The 16510-nt window shown below is 39.9% G+C and overlaps 1 protein-coding gene across 4 annotated transcripts in view; it reads right to left on the bottom strand.

Annotated features, from left to right (window-relative positions):
• Positions 1-3072: 3072 nt before the first annotated feature.
• Positions 3073-16510, bottom strand: part of WDR7 (WD repeat domain 7) — a 391158-nt gene continuing 377720 nt past the window's right edge. For all 4 annotated transcript variants that reach the window (XM_032293871.1, XM_032293869.1, XM_032293870.1 and 1 more), the window contains 2 exons: positions 11693-11797; positions 3073-5856 (listed from right to left, as the gene is read on the bottom strand). In XM_032293871.1, the coding sequence (XP_032149762.1) occupies positions 5653-5856; positions 11693-11797 (309 nt within the window). In that variant the 3' untranslated portion in view covers positions 3073-5652. The remainder of the gene's footprint in view (positions 5857-11692; positions 11798-16510) is intronic.

Below are 16510 nucleotides of genomic sequence, written 5' to 3'. Positions count from 1 at the left end.
GCTCTCCTTAGATGTTGCTAAGGAGTACCTCTGGCTTTCATATTCAGCCTCTAATGGGTGATTCATCACCCTTCAGCTTTTCACTGTGTTTTTCTAGCGCAACCCCACAACAGTCATCCAAATCTATTGTCTTTATAATGTCTCCTTTCCTTTACTTCTCAATGCCTGCCACGTGGTACCCTCCAGCAAGTCCCCCTCCATCAGTAAGCCATTCAAGTATCATCAAGGAAAGTTTTAACAGTTGTGCAGCCTAGCATGCCAGAGGCTGTCCATGAGGGACCACCAGTGATGGGTCCTTCTCGTCATGGGTCAATGGCTCAGCTCTCAAACTCCGTTTTAGAATCTGTTTTCTTGGGCCACTCCTGGTAGGCTCTCTGGGATGCAGACTGTGTGTGAGAGAGGTCTGCACATAGGAATTTTATGGAGCAGTGTTCTCAGGATCAACATCTGTAGGGAAATGCTCAGGTCTGGGCAGAGAGAGAGGTTGAGCTGGGAGGCAGCTCAATGAAGGCTTCAGTCACTGCTCAAGGGAGCTCTGGAGCTGGGATGGCCTTTCCAAGTGGTTTGAAATGGAGAAATGGAGCTCAGGGATGAGTCTTTTTTTTTTTTTTTTTTTGGCAGTCTCACTACGTTGCCCAGGCTGAAGAGCAGTGGCAGGATCTTGGCTTATTGCAACCTCCATCTCCTGGGTTCAAGTGATTCTCCTGCCTCAGCCTTCTGAGTAGCTGGGATTACAGGTGCCCACTACCACACCCAGCTAATTTTTGTGTTTTTAGTACAGACAGGGTTTCACCATGTTGGCCAGGCTAGTCTTGAACTCCTGACTTGAAGCAATCCGTCCCTGACCCCGGCCTCCCCAAATGCTGGGATTACGGGTGTGAGCCACCACACCCACCTCAGGGCTGGGTCTTTAAACCTCCTTCCTGACCCACCATGGGATGTGCTTGTCTCCCGGCAAAGGGAACATGACCTTGGGTGAGACAGTCCTCTTTGGCTGGGAAGCAATCTTTAAGGAAGGACTCAGCACACAGCTGTTAGAACGCTTCAGTCCTGCGGTGGGATTTGGGTGGGGGGTGGGGAGGACCTGGGCAGTGCACTGTGTCAGGCATTCAACTCACTGTGCCAGTCACACACTAGAACCCAGGATTAGGACACACAGTTTATTTTTAAAACAAGAAAAACTTAAAAAAAAATGAAATGTGGAAAATAACACCAAGCTGGAAAAATCTTTTGTTAGGGGTTTTGACACGGATTTCGAGTGAATAGAATGGATTTATTAATAAGAAGGTATATAACTAGAAGCTATATTTTCATTGTATTTTTAACACTCATTAATTAGCATATGTTTGCAGCAGGCCTGATGTACTTGAGATACTTAGGATTCCTTTGTCCTTCTGAGCTTGTCTGGAAGGTATGGGCATCATTGGCTTCTTAGTTTTCTTATCAGTAGAGAAGCAAAGAATCTATATCCATCTGATGGAGTTATTTGGCTACAGAATGAATGGCTCTAATCTTGCTGGTAAGAATGAATTGTTTACTATCTTCCTAGAGGTGCATAAAACTCTCACTCAGAAAGACACAAATTAGAATATCTTCATAAGTAATTTTCTTCAAGGGACTTGGAAAGCTAGAAAAAAATTAAGTTCTAGGTACAAGAACTCTTTTCTCATGCAAAGGATTGAACCGAATGTGAAGGACGATATAGAATTTACAATGCCATTATGGCAGAATCAACATGAATTGCAAAACCAAATTCTGAGACAATGTAACCACTTAAAAAAAAAAAATTGTAGCCAAAAAGTGTACAGAAGCAGGAAGTCTGAATGCCTCTTGAGCATTCAATATTCATACTGCTACTGCTACAAAATTTAAGTTTTGACTAAAGAGAGATGAGCACCTCAAAACACACCATTGTGAGCTTGGTTCATTAAAGGAAACTACAAGCACAAAACTGTAGGTTTTTTTTCTATTTTGTAAACAACAAAAAGAACTGAACATCTAATTTTTGAAATTCTTCTGGCTTTTCTTTTTGACCTTTGGTATTTGTATGTATTGACAATCTATAAACCATTGCACAAAAACACCTTGAAGTGTCAGGCTTTAAAAATGAGTCTTCTTTTCTCTTTCTCCTGTGCAGCTTGGATTATCTTGGCCTTGTCAAAACACATTCTCTAGTTAGAGGGTGGAAATATTTCCCTCCTGGCTCCAAAGTATTGATTTTCTTCAACACTCAGCTCTGTCAGTCAGTCAGAAGGGGTGAAAGGTGAAAGTTCACCCAGCACTGCTTGGCTTTACCTTCCTATTAATGTCACGGCCTTTCCACATTTGATCAGTTTATGTGATCACTGATCATATAGAACTGTTATTGGCCCTATTTTCCCTATAAAAATACATTTAAGTCATGAGATGTTAAAACATTTCCCGGGGCCCACAGTGGGCATTTGATAGGGCCAAAGATGCCTCAGACCACTCCTGTAATGTTCACCAAATTCTTATAGAATATTATACTATTACATGATCATTGACTCAATTCAAGCTTTTCTGTGCTCTTATCTGAAATAATTAAGAGAAAAGAAGTACATAGGCTACATATACATAACACTCTATGAGCAATAAGGACCTATTTCATTAGTCTTGCTTTTTCTGAAAACCAATTATACCCTTTACCTCAGGGATTAAAATTCAACTCCAAACTGAGTATGAAATGCAATGAATTTAATGATCTCAGCCCAGCTCCCGAGAGGCAGCCAACCCATGCCATCCAATCTGACAAGATACAATTTGGTGCCATTAACAGTCTATTTGGGAGCATGTGGGGTAGAGATAAAGCAACAGGCATGCAATGCCCTTGCCCAAACCACAGAGGGTGCCATTGAGTTTCTGGAGGGAGAGTTTCTCTCTGGTTGTCTCACTTCTGCTCTACTGTCCTCTGGGGATAAGTCACCTTTCCCAAGCCAGCTCTCCAGGAAAATGAATGATCAGAGGCAGCAGGGCGAGAGGAGCATACGGGTTTCAACTGAGAATGTTTAAGATGAGTGAACACCGGAAAAGGTAATAATGTGAGAAAAACAGTTTTCAATACAATTGTTTTATTTAACACACATATGTACACAGGAACATTCAGCGCACATATCATCTATTAAGTGGAATCATTAAGAAACGTCTATTGAGGCAGACATTTTAATTCACTCGCTGTACACAGGGAGTTCAATCATTACATTTTCATACAGGTGTCACGTCATGTCATCTTTTGCTTGTAAATTACCAATGAAACCACATATGTCTCTACATATACAAGGACAGGTCCAAATACAGTGCCAATGAAATCAATAAAACATTAAAGGTGTATGCTGGGATGACAATGCAGAGTTTACCTCAGTGCTGAGAAATCTAAGCTGGGATGAAGTTTGGGACTGTGGCTATTAAAATAGCCAAGAAGAGATTTATATTACAAGAATGCGAGTATTAGTTTAGCAGTTAGAGATGACCTAATCATCAAACAGCATCCACCCCAGGGTTTTGCAGCCATAGCTTTCCACTGGCCTTGGCTGTCCGAGCAGACACAATACGTGAGAGGCTGGCCCAACCCCTGGCCCAGGGCTGTTGTCCCTCTGGGGCTCCTGACTTTGTCTTCAACCTTCGTGGCTGTGGGAGCCAACTGTGTGTTGCGGCGTGCTGCCTACCGCTCCCACACTTCTTTACTGATGCATAGAATATTTTGTCAAACAAACACAATGCTAGGGTATACATTTACCTCATCATTCCAAATAGAGATGTAGTCTACGATAAATTAATTTTCATTTAAGTTCATAAAGTAAACATATGTTGGGTCTAGAGAAGACTCTGGGTCCCCTGGAAGACAGAGAGAGCCTCTTACATTTCTCTATCTGTACCGGACACGACAGCATGTTCACCAAAGTCTACGCTGTACAGGTCTTTGTTTCTCCCTTGGAAACTAGATATATAATCTTTATAAATACAATGTACATGCATGTGCATAAATTCACGTTTGAAAGAACACCCAACTCTAAAACCAAGGAAGAGTATAGATTTGCCATCAATGGAAATAACATCATATCAATATGAAGGAGATGTTCTAGTGGTCTTAATTTCTTAATATGTTCTTTAAAAATCTGTTTTGGTGAAATAACCAATGTTTGTTCCTAGACCTTCATCCTCCTTTTTTGTATATTAGATAAACTCTGACAACCTAAACTTTTAAGACTGAATCCTCCTATTATCATTTTGGTTCCTTTGTAAACTTCAAGTATTTTCTCTCAATTTAACAAATAATTTTGTATTTTTGCATAACAAACAATTTTGTCCAGCTAACCACCCAATCAACAATTAGCCAACCAAAAAACCCCCCACACTATATACAGATCAAGGTTTGTTAGGAGCAATTCATAGAAAATATTCTATAAATTTTTTTCATTATGAGCTACAACCAGCACAATTAGACATAAGAAGAAAGTGATCTAGTTAAAGCTTACTTAGAAGTAAAATGAACACGCTCATTGCAATGTTTGCTCAAACAAATTAACTGAGAGCCCACACATTTTTATTCACACTCCTGAACATTTGTGCCATAGTTATGACTTTTCCAGAATACTTGTTTAAAAGGAATACCTTATTAGCTTTCCTTTAGTCGATCAGTAGTAGTTTGAAGACCGAGTTATAATAATTTCGTAACTTACACATGCCACACCACACATACAGGAAGTAAAGGATTGTAAGGTTTCTGGGGGAAAGGGGTAAGCTCTTTCTTCAATAGGATCTGTAGCAGTAGATAGGAGAGTCTTCATTTTAGGTACACGCTATGCTTCTGAACTTGGCTCTTTATCACCAAAGTCCCTTCGAGAGGTTACAGTGACTGGATAATTACATTAAATAGATCATAAGGAGTAATCATTTTTATTTTAAACTACCAAATACACTATCAATTAAGCAAGAGATGAGCACTTTGGAAGGCTGAGTGTCTGGAAAACTATTTTCTGCAAGGAAAACATTTTTGTGTGTGTATCTTTTCTCATGAATCTCAAATCGGTTAGCTGTTGATAAAGAAGGTAGTAGCTAATCCCTAGGAAACTGGATTGAGTAATTTCCTAGCAATCACCAGAAGAAAAGAACATGTAAACACAGAATCTTTTTGGTAAACAATATTTTAGGAAATTCAAAGGGCCATAATTTCCACCACGAAGACTGCCACATGACCTCAACACCCAGTGTCAGAACGGCCAGATTCAAGCAGCACTTCAGAGATGGGGTTGAGATGGCTAAAAATGCTGATCTGGGCTGGGAGTGAAATCACAGTGTTTATTGATTTTTGTGCTTCTGTTGCACCAGGCAACAAGAGCGTTCCCAGGAACCGCAGGCTTTCCCCTCCCATCTCTGGTAAGGAAAAACTACCTGGTGACAGGATGGCCACATCCTGCAGAGTGTGTGTGTGTGTGTGCCTCTGAATAGATAGACGGCCCAAGCGGGGTCTGCCCCCGAGAAGCATGCACAAGTGACAAGACCCGGCCACGTCCCTGGACGGCACTGGGGTGGGCAGGCCCCGGTGAACAATCTGGTGTGAGGAGGAAGGACAGGGCAACATCGGCTTAGAGAATTGAGAGAACTAAAACACAGTCACGGCGGCAGGCAGCAGCGTTAGACCATGAAGCGGTGCTCCTTCCCGTCATGAGCCATGAGGATGACGTTACGATTCGAAGTCCAGATGAGCCGGGCCAGCTTGAGGGCATTGTGGGAGCCGGGGGACGCGGGCTGCACAGGGGGCACCTGGTAGGTTTTAATGCAGCGCAGCTGAGGTGCCGAGTTCAGCATGCCAATGCTTCCCAGCAGTGACGTGTTCATCTAGAGGGACAGGAGAGCACATGTGTCACTTGAAGAGCCCTCTCCGTTTCCCTATCACAGAGAGCGGGTCGATCTCTTCTTGCCACTTTCTCCTACATCATGGCTATTCTCCTTCACCTGAGCTTGTTCTTAACCTCTCAAAGGTTCCTTGTGGTATGCCTGGAAGGATTCTGATGCTGTTACAGTAAATGCAGAAATCTAGAGGAATTTTATGGCGGCAGAATCTGACAACAGGAGAGTCCATGGAGGTTTAGGAAGAGAGCTAAATTATAGCTCTCAATAAAATGGTTCATTTAGACAACACAGGTATTTGGAAATTGTGGGTATTTAAAACTGCAGACCTTTATGTTCTTTACAACAATGCTAACTGCATTCCCTGAAGGAGTCAACGAAGACCAAACTTTGAGATTTGTAATTAGTTCAAGAAAATGAAGCAAAGTTAAGCAGTAGATAGAGTGACAGTTTACTGGATCAAACAAAGCTCAAAACTCCTCCCACCCCCATTTCCCACCTACTAATACCTTCACTCCTCACTTGCTTTTTAAAAACTTGCTCTCTGGAAAGCTCTGGCTTATTATAAAGTGCAGAACAAGAATCAATTTCATCTCAACACTATGTCTGTGCCTCACTGTTTTGCTATCATACGAAAGAGAGTCGCTCTTAATAGTTTATTGACAATACCTTTTTATCAATTGATGATTTCTGCTTTTTGGCAGTTTTTCTGGATTTGATTTAAATTTTAGGTTTTCTTAATCCATTCACATAAACGGAAAATAACATGGAAATTATGAATCATGAACAACGATGTATTCAGATTGAAGTACTAAATATTGAATGGCAGTTGCCTAAGTGAACTGTTTCCTAAGCAACTGAGTCTGAAGATTTCTGTAGATTCTAAACATCACTTAAAATGTTTTTAATAGCATCATTTGTGCTATTATAAAAATCACATGGAAAGAATACGAGAATCAGGAAAGAAGCCTCAGAAATAATATTTTTTCTTTGCCTTAATTTTCATTTCCAATGCTTCTCTCCAGTATAATGTCCACCTCAATATGTAAGATTCTAGAGATTTGCATGAAGCACGCAGATTATGATCCAACATCTACAAATGGTTGATCCATGGAACCCTGGCAAATCCTAGGACATTTAAGATGTGTTATCACTGGTATCATCCCCTGCATGTGGATCAGTGCAAAACACAAGCCATTCCTTTTTCTAGCCCTTCTCAGCAGCAGGATGGTGTCAGAGGGTGTAAATCATGGCATCTCTAGCTGAGTGCGTGCAGGCTCCACTGACATTTTCACAATTTAAATCATCTTGAGTAATAACCCTTTTAAGATGACTAATGTTACTGATTTTCCTGCATTAATAATAGTGCCGAACACAACACAGAGGTGAAAAAAATCACTAGTGTACGAGGTCACATTTTAAAACCAAATGTATGGTTATTGTTAACTCTTTCTGCTAAAGTTCGGTTCCCGTTTTCAGCCAGGCGGTTCCTTACTGTCGCCCTTTTAGAAGCTTGTTTCTCTGCTTCCTTCTCTCCTTTTTCCCAAAACTTCACAAAAGATAAAAATCAAGGCTGTATTGCTTTCTTGGGTGCTTCCAGATAGTTAAAATACAAATAATGATGCTGACCTTGCTTTGATAGTTTTCACTTACACAAAAAGCAACAGCACACAGTAATTTAGTCTTCTCAAAGAGATCCGAATGATCCAGAAGATTGCTGGTTAACATTAACTGGCATCAACAGGCATCGTGTTTTAGAAAAAAATCTAATTTCTCAGTTGATTAATAACTACAAGGTATTTTTCATTCTTTATAGATTTTCTATGAATATATGTGCAAAGCTTGACTTCTGCTGGTAACTCAAAATGCAAGGGGCATACAATGCTCAGGCACTTCCTTATTTTTAATTCCTCTCTTCAAATTTAGCCACAAACAAAAAATGAGTTAAGAGCTAAACATGAAAAGGGAGAGAATATCTCATGGGAATGCTATAAAGATTTTAGAAAAGGCCAGTACAACTGCGTTCCTCTTACAACTGAGCCGTCCCTACTTTGAAAAATGCCTTTGGTTGGGTCAGATAGCCTTCCTGCCTCAGAAGAGCGATATGTGAAATAAGGGACACAACTGTTATAGGTGCACACAGTTGAAATCGTAAAGACCCCCATGTTCGCTAAAATTCAATGCTCATGATCATCCTTTCCCTGTGACCTCTTCAAATTTGGCATGAATCTTAAGTTTTATAGTAAGTGTATTAATTTTTTCAATAAATCAGGCAAATAACTCTCTTTGAAACAACTATTTTGTTATTCAATATTAATGCTTTTTGGCCAGCAAATGGCTACAAATGATGCTCAAGTGAGGACATCCTGAGTCTTGAATGAATGCAACCTATGTGGAATTATGAGATTTGGTAACATTCACTTTTTCTTGATTACAAAGATAGCAACTACTCACTGTGGAAAATTCAAATAATAAAAGTACAAAAAAAGAAGGCAAAAATCCCCTGAAATCTCATTTCCCAAAGATAGTCACTGTTAAACTTTTGGTAAACAACCTTCCAGACCTCCACATATACATAAAGATGAAGAGGAGTAGATTTAAAAATTTTATATAAACAAGCTTATATTAAAATGTAGTTTCATAATTTGCTTTTTTTGTTCAATAAAATGTTGAGGGCAATCTTCTCTTGTTAATGACTACAGATTTACATTATTCCTTTTAAATGGCTGAATAGTTATCTACTATATAATGAAGTAAATAAAAACAAATGAAAACTGTATCTACCTAATTTATTATTAGTATTTCTGAAAGAGGATATTTGTTGGATGGTGGTGGTAAGATTTAGGTGAGAGAATTGTGACTGTATTTCATTACCAAACTTCTCCTCTTGATCAAATACCAATGGATACAGAGAAGTGAAATATTCACATTGTGGAAACATGGGGTTAGAAAATCAAAGGACTTGATTGCCAAATTACATCATTCGTAGATGAGAATGTCGTTTCACTCAAATGCAACTTTGGCTTTTTTTTCTCCTTCAAAAACAAATGCTTCACAAAACTGGTTCTGTGAAGATTGTTTTCTGAACACACAACACACACAGATATAATTCATCACAACAGGAAATGTTTTAATGCTATTCTCAATGTAAGTAATGCTGCACACAGATCTTACTAAGTCACTTGAGTAATTATCCAACCAATATTTCTCATTAACACTCATTTCTCAGCAAAGATTTTAATAGCTGATAGCTTTAGTAAGGTTCTGTATTAGTAAGACTTCATTAAGTTTTCAAAATATATTATAGTACATTTACTGGAATAACATAAAAGTACTCTCCTACATCATTACAAGAAAACAATATGTATCTAAATAAATCAGCAAAGCCCATTTGGGGAAAGCAGCAGTAGATCTAATACTGTTTTTGGACTCTCTTTAATTCAAATAAGACAATGACACTTCTGGAAGAGATTTCATCGTATTTTCCTGAGAAAGTTGAAATAACCTGTTTTTACATCTTTCCTTAAAATTTCAAGACTGAGTTGGGTATAACCTAAACATTAAGAAATGGGCTGCATTTTAAATTCTGGCATTGGTTTTAGAGGCAAAAATGACCTGGGTGCTGCCTGGGCTGCTTTGACTCTGGCATGTGCAGATAATATGAAGCAGCCTTTGGAATAGGTGAGCTTATGGACTAAGAAACGTGCTGCAGCCCCACTGAGTGCAAAGCCACATGTCCAGGCACACAGATGTTATAGCCTAAGGAATGTGCTGCAGCCCCACTGTGTGCAAAGCCACGCATCCAGGCACACAGATGTGAGTGTGCTTGGCAAAGCCCAGGGTCAACAGCAGAAGCCTTCAGAGAGGGGCTGGAAGACGAAAAGATGTTATCTCAAAAGGAAGCAGCCGTCTATTAAATGAGCTTGGTCTCTAGGTGAAAAGCATGTGACCCATAATCCCATTAATGACCTAGACAGTAATTTTGATATAAATAGAAAAATATTCAAGGAAGGGATGAGCATATCCAAATAAAACCTTGAAGATCTAAGGGGAAAAAGATAATTTACCATTTAGAAAATTCCATTTAAAATATTCCAGAAAATACTGGAGAAAGTTTCAAATCTGGCTACTATCTGAGGTATTCCTTATATAATAAATTGTTTTCTTAGCAGAAAGAAAGTTGGAAAAGAGAGATGTTTTGTTTGTTTATTCCAAAGAAGAAACCCTTGAGAAACACAGGTGCAGCAAACGGGACCCATGACTTACTGATCTCTGCGTCTCTAATGCACAGGCCAGTACCCACCACTCGGTTACAATAAATGTGGAATGAGTGGAGCTTTATATAAATATTCCTCTGAGATCCCAAGAGAACAGGAAATAAAAGAAAATTTTTATCAAAGTACAGCTGACATAATAGAGGCCATGGAGTTAGACGTGAGTGGAGCGCGGGGGTGGGGGGTGAACAACAATCAGTAGGTAAACTCCTTAAAGAACCGCTGCTGCAGAAGCCCAGTTTATGGACACCTAACAGAATCACTGTGGAATTTCAGGAGTGGTAAACACCAGTGCTGTGGTTACTCACGAAGAAAATGAGGGCTGGGTGTGATCTCTGATAAAGAGCTTAATATGAGTGAATTAAGATGCTGGAGATATATTCTGGAGGAAAGGCTAATGAGAAAATAAACTGGAAAACTAAATTAGATAAAAGAAGAAGTCTGTGACAGAGTTTGAAGTTGTCATGCTTTAATAGCATGTTGTTAATTAAGTAATTTATTGTATCCGTTTTACATTTTATTACCTATTGATTTTTTTCAACTATCACCCAAATGTGCTGAAGCCTTGTTTAAACTTTTGTTTTATCTTTCAAAGCAATCAACTGAATCTCATAAAACATAATGGCATCCCAAGAAAATAAAGTAACAACAAAATTTTAAATTAACTTTTTTGGGGGTGTTGGTAATGTTTAACTTTTTGATAATTATCAGGACTAAAAGAATAATTAAAAAGAAGATGGGATAGCAATTAAGCAGTGAGGATAAAACACATTCTATCGCCAAAACTAGTGGCTCAAAATTAATATTCATTTTATTCAGAATTAAACATAGGCATTCTCATGAACTGCTTACCAAAGACGATTTCAGTTCTTACGAAATGTTTTGAATAGTTTGAGAATTATGAGTATTATGTGAGAAATTCAGAATGCAAAGGAAAATGAGATAATCACAAAAGGGACAAGAGGTGTACACGAGGAAAACACCTTATTGCCCTATGCCCTACACACTGCTAGAGTCACAGACCCAGGGACCTTGTGTGAAGGCCTCGTGTAAATGAATGGCTGGAGACAGTGAGGCTTCTGCCGGATTCCTCTTGGGCCAGGCCCTCAAACATGTGCGCCCTTGCTCACGGCTACTCGTGCATCTGCACCCCCTTCTTAACCATCCACGCCTCCTGACGCACTGTGAACATCCAGCTCTTCCTATACATCACTCAAGCCTCAGCTTAGGTGTCACTTCCTCCGGAAAGTCTTCCTACAAACTTACTGTCAGGCTCCCCTTGGACCATAATTGCTTATTTATGTATGTCTACTCCAGACTGCAAGCTCCATGAGGGCAGAAGCCCCTCTTTCCAGCCTGCTAATTGTATTCTCAGCACCCTGAATGCTAGTGCCTGGCTTATCATCAGCAATCAATACAGACTGGATGTCTGCTGAAAAGAGGGAGGGAGGGCAGGAAGGAGGGCCAGCAGGTAGGCTCAGCAGGAAGGCTTACTACCAAAGGCATATCATGCAGTATACACTTTAAGACCCTGGAGCAGCTACCCTTACCTGCCAAAAAGAAATGTGGCTGTCGGTGTTTGAGTAGGTGGCGAGATATCGTCCATCAGGAGCAAAAGCCACTGCAGTGATTGGTCCCTTGTGTCCATGGATTGTCTAAAATAAAATTCAGACATCATTAATGGTAAGCATTCCGCAGGACAATTACCAATACACACACAAATGCATTCAATGTTGAATAAGTTGCATCCGGGGTATCAGATGCTGTTATCTTCTTTGTTTATAAAATTCAGCTTAGAAAAATAAGCAAAGCAACCGACGTTCTCTTGTTGAGGGAACTCTCCAAGGACTCCAGTCTTATTCTGAGGTGTCCACCTATCTCCTAGTTGGGAGGGCAGCATGAGCTCAAAGAAAAAGCATATATTAATGGGCAAACCGATGTGCTAATTCATTTATGTCCATCACAGGGGAGAATTTTACAGTTAAAAAGGTAAGAAACGGACACCAAAAGTATCCAGGAACCTTGCTCATCTGAAATAAAAAACAACCAAAGCTGTATTATAAAAATCCTTGTTGTGGAAGGAGTTAAAGACTATAATTCCATCTTCTTAATAATCATGCTTTATGCCTCATTTTCCACCAATAACACTGTGTTTAAACGCATATAGCTGCAATTAGTAAATATACATCCACACCCATGTGGGAGGTTTGGGCACACATATAAATCAAATACCATTAAAAACAAGTTAACAGGGATAGTTTTGAACTTCTGCCAAATAGCTATCATTGATTTAACCGTGAATAATAAAAAGGAAGTTGTATTTTAGACTAGGTCTTTGAGAGAAGGTCCTCTCTAATAAAAACAATACTCAAGCCTGATGATATTAATTATTACAGAAGAGACTGGATACTAAGCAAATTAGCATAATATTGTATTAATCTCCCTGCACTCAACTATTAAAAACCATCCCTCTGCCACATTAACCAATATTCAATCTGGCTTACAAGCTGTAGGTCTGTCTCCTTCCTTTGTCTAGAAAGGAATCAGAAATGTGTGCCCTTAAAGACAACTCAGGACAGGTTGGCTTCTGGCTGTCATTTTTGATAAGGAATTGTGAACCCTGAATCTCAGTGGGAGCATCAGGCTTGTTATGTGATTCGGCTCATATATACTGTACATTTCGGACAACTTTTTTCATAATACATATTTGAATGCCTAAGATGAGGAAGAAGACAGAAAACAGATCTAGGGACATAAGCACATTCCTCACTGCCTTTGCATTCTGTCCTGTCTTATTATTAGCCTGCCAAGGGACTGTGGTGTCCCAAATAACATTTGTTTTCTAACACTCAGAAAAGAGTTACATTGGTACGGAACTGGGCTTTGAGCAGGGAGAGAGCACTGATGTGAGCCAGACTTCCTGGGTTTGCATTTGAGCTCCCCTAGGTACTAACTGTGGAACCTAAGGCCACGGGATTTAAGGCACTTAACACCTCAGAGTACCCATGTTTCTAAAGTAGGAACAATGATGATGATAATATCTAGCTCAAAGAGCTTTGCAAAGCTTAAATGAGGTAATACATAGCGTTCTGCACAATGCATGGCACATAATAATTCAATACTTTTAATGTTTTTCTTACTCCTGTTTTAGAGATGACCAGACACATATAAACAGTCATATAACTCAACCACTTGAGTATATCATTCAATGAACCCCTCTCCAAAACGACGCCTTAATCACATATCTCAGCATCAGCATCACGTAGTATAGCAGGTTGCCTACAAACATGGGCTTCAGACTGTGGCATGTGATTAAACAGATGTGATTACTCATGATGCTGGCCCATAAATACACTAATTTAAGAAATGGATTGCACTTGCTGAATAATTATCACAAGAAACCAGCTTAACATCAACTATTCTGGAATGAGAATTATTCAGGCAGGAAAAAAGCTTTTAACCAATTAAATCGGAAAAACTGGTCATTCCCACTTACTAGGTCAGTTTAATGAGCTTGTTGGGAAAGCATTTTTAAAATCGAGGTTCAGTTCTGCTAAAAGTCTGAAATTCTGTTGGGCCAATCTGAAGCCATTTTATGGCTAATATACTAGAACAGTAAGGCCCTGACTTACAACAGAGGTTGCAAACTCAAAACCCTTAAGCTGAAATCAGATCATAAATGTGTTTGGTTTGGCCTGCAAAAATGCAAAAAAAACAAATTTTTTTTGATCCCATATTTCTAATTCATCAGAACTTATGTAAAATCAAGACTTCCAGCCTCTCCTGAAAAACTGGAGGATGGGGCAATAGTGGGCTTTTGTTCACACGTGGCAGCAGCAGCCAGGGCGAGTGGCGGTGAGCACTTCAGCCTGGGCACGAGCTCCTCCCTTCACCAGTCCAGGACTGACACAAAAGACGACTGTGTACCAGGCTGCCCAGCTCACTTATTTCCTGCCTGGTCCCTCCTGGCATTGAGTGCAACCTTTCTATTACAAATATTTGATTCAAAATCCAAAGCTTCTTCCATGCTCTGGGATCCTAATATCCTCTAAATCTGTGAGTAGACTAAAAGTTCTTCTAAGAAAAACTGACCCTTCTTGAAAGCCCCCAAAACCCAACTCTGGGTATAAGTGGATTGATCCTCCTCCTGGATATTGGGCCCCTCAATTTCAAAACAGAATGCCAAGCCTGCCTCCTTCAGCTTAGCATCCTTCCTTAATCAGCAACCAGAAGATTGCTTCAGTAATTTAGAGAACACAGCAGTGAGCAGGGTATAGCAAGCAGGTCCAAAGGATGTTACAACCCAATGGACACATTCATAGCCCTTTCTTTGAGGCTAGCAAGTTAGCCTTTTGTAAAAGTAACAAAACAGACTCACTGGGACCATATTTGCTTCTTCAGAACAGTCTTCTCTAAATATTTCATTTTTTTTGTCTTCATCTGGCTAGTATTTAAAACATCATGTGAAGAGTATGTCTATGTCGGCTGAAGACACTGTTCATTGAAATGTCTCTCATAGAAGATCTTGGGAAGTAAGTTCAGACTGTTATTTTCTGTTGGGAAAACGTTTGTTTTTCCAGATGAATATGTTTTCTTTTATCATGTAACAATAATTACATAACCTAACACTGGCTTGCTTTACTGCCAGGGAGCTCAGTACTAAATTTATGCTCAGTCTATACATCGAGTAATAAATGCTTCCTCCTTCTTTATTTTTTTTTTTTTTTTTTTGAGACGGAGTCTCGCTCTTGTTACCCAGGCTGGAGTGCAATGGCGCGATCTCGGCTCACCGCAACCTCCGCCTCCTGGGTTCAGGCAATTCTCCTGCCTCAGCCTCCTGAGTAGCTGGGATTACAGGCATGCGCCACCATGCCCAGCTAATGTTTTGTATTTTTAGTAGAGACGGGGTTTCACCATGTTGACCAGGATGGTCTCGATCTCTTGACCTCGTGATCCACCCGCCTCGGCCTCCCAAAGTGCTGGGATTACAGGCTTGAGCCACCGCGCCCGGCAAATGCTTCCTCCTTCTAACTTTATTCCTCATTGTTCTGTTTTCATTTGTTGTTGAAGTCCTGTCATATACTGAGTTCAACTTTCTTTAAAGTCTTCTTTCGACAAAAGGGGACTACATCTTGGATCAGATCACACACACACACACACACACACACCCATACCCCCACACACACACCCCATAATGCTTTGGACAAAGGGAGACTCCATCTTGGATCAGAACATATCTCTCACACACACACACACACACACACACACACACACACACACACACACCCCATAATGCTTTGGACAAAGGGAGACTCCATCTTGGATCAGAACATATCTCTCACACACACACACACACACACACACACACACACACACACACACACACAAAACCATGATGCTGCTAGGTACCCCATGGGGCTACCTTTTTAAAGCAACCTAAAGAAAAACCACAGAGTGCTGACTGCAGCTGACAGACAGACCTGCTCTCTCGTAAGAACAAGTACCAATCCAACAGTGCAGGGAAATTCGCTGTTGTAAATGGCTTGGTACATCTGGTGAGTTCATTACAATCTCAGCCTGAGAGGTGCTTCAGCCCTCACTGTAATGGAAATGTTGCCATTGTCTTCCGTTCAGACTCTCTGAACTTGTAAGACCCGTGCAGGCACCTCCTGAACTGATTTTAACCTCTACTCTAGCATTAGAGATGCAACTGTGCGGACCACAGAAAACAACTTGTAAGTCCTTTGTGATGGAGCGGATTGGATGGTTTGGGTCTCAAATGCAGGACCCTGAAGAAGATTTTCCAAAACCAGCAGGTTTCAACGTAAAAAGAGGTTTGGTAGACTTTTTATAAGCAAATGAGTATCATGCCTTGTTATGTTTTTAGTCAAATAAATTGCTGTCTTGAAAAGACAGAAAAGAAATATAAAGAAATTAATCAAATTCAGGAAGTGCTATGAACAATTACAAAAATTCAAGCAATTATCCCTAGCAGGAGATAGAGTGTTGAACTGTTAAACACCCCCACCTCGTCTTCTCATTAAAGAAAAGGTACTGATAAGTAGAATAATGAACAATACTTAATGTGCCCAACAGTTTTAAACATACATTTTCAATGTGTCTGCAAAGAAATATTAACCCAGTTATACAGAGAAGGAAACAGAAATGAGAATTTCTAAAATGATATGGTCAGCATCAACAGAAGCCATGACTTTCTAGAATATTCTCTTTAAAACTGCTCTTCACATGGTCTGTCAGCTTCCAAATGACAAGTTCGGGACTTGAAACCAACCCACTTTGAGGTTGAATAAAATTAAAGAGAACATCTTATATTTATTTGCAGGTCTCATTTTTTCTTTAAAGAGGAA

Source organism: Sapajus apella, unplaced genomic scaffold (assembly GCF_009761245.1).
Source record: "Sapajus apella isolate SASKATOON/1434 unplaced genomic scaffold, GSC_monkey_1.0 scaffold30, whole genome shotgun sequence".
Taxonomy (NCBI): domain Eukaryota; kingdom Metazoa; phylum Chordata; class Mammalia; order Primates; family Cebidae; genus Sapajus; species Sapajus apella.
Note: the sequence above shows the minus strand (reverse complement) of the source record. Positions and strands in the feature narration are given on the sequence as shown.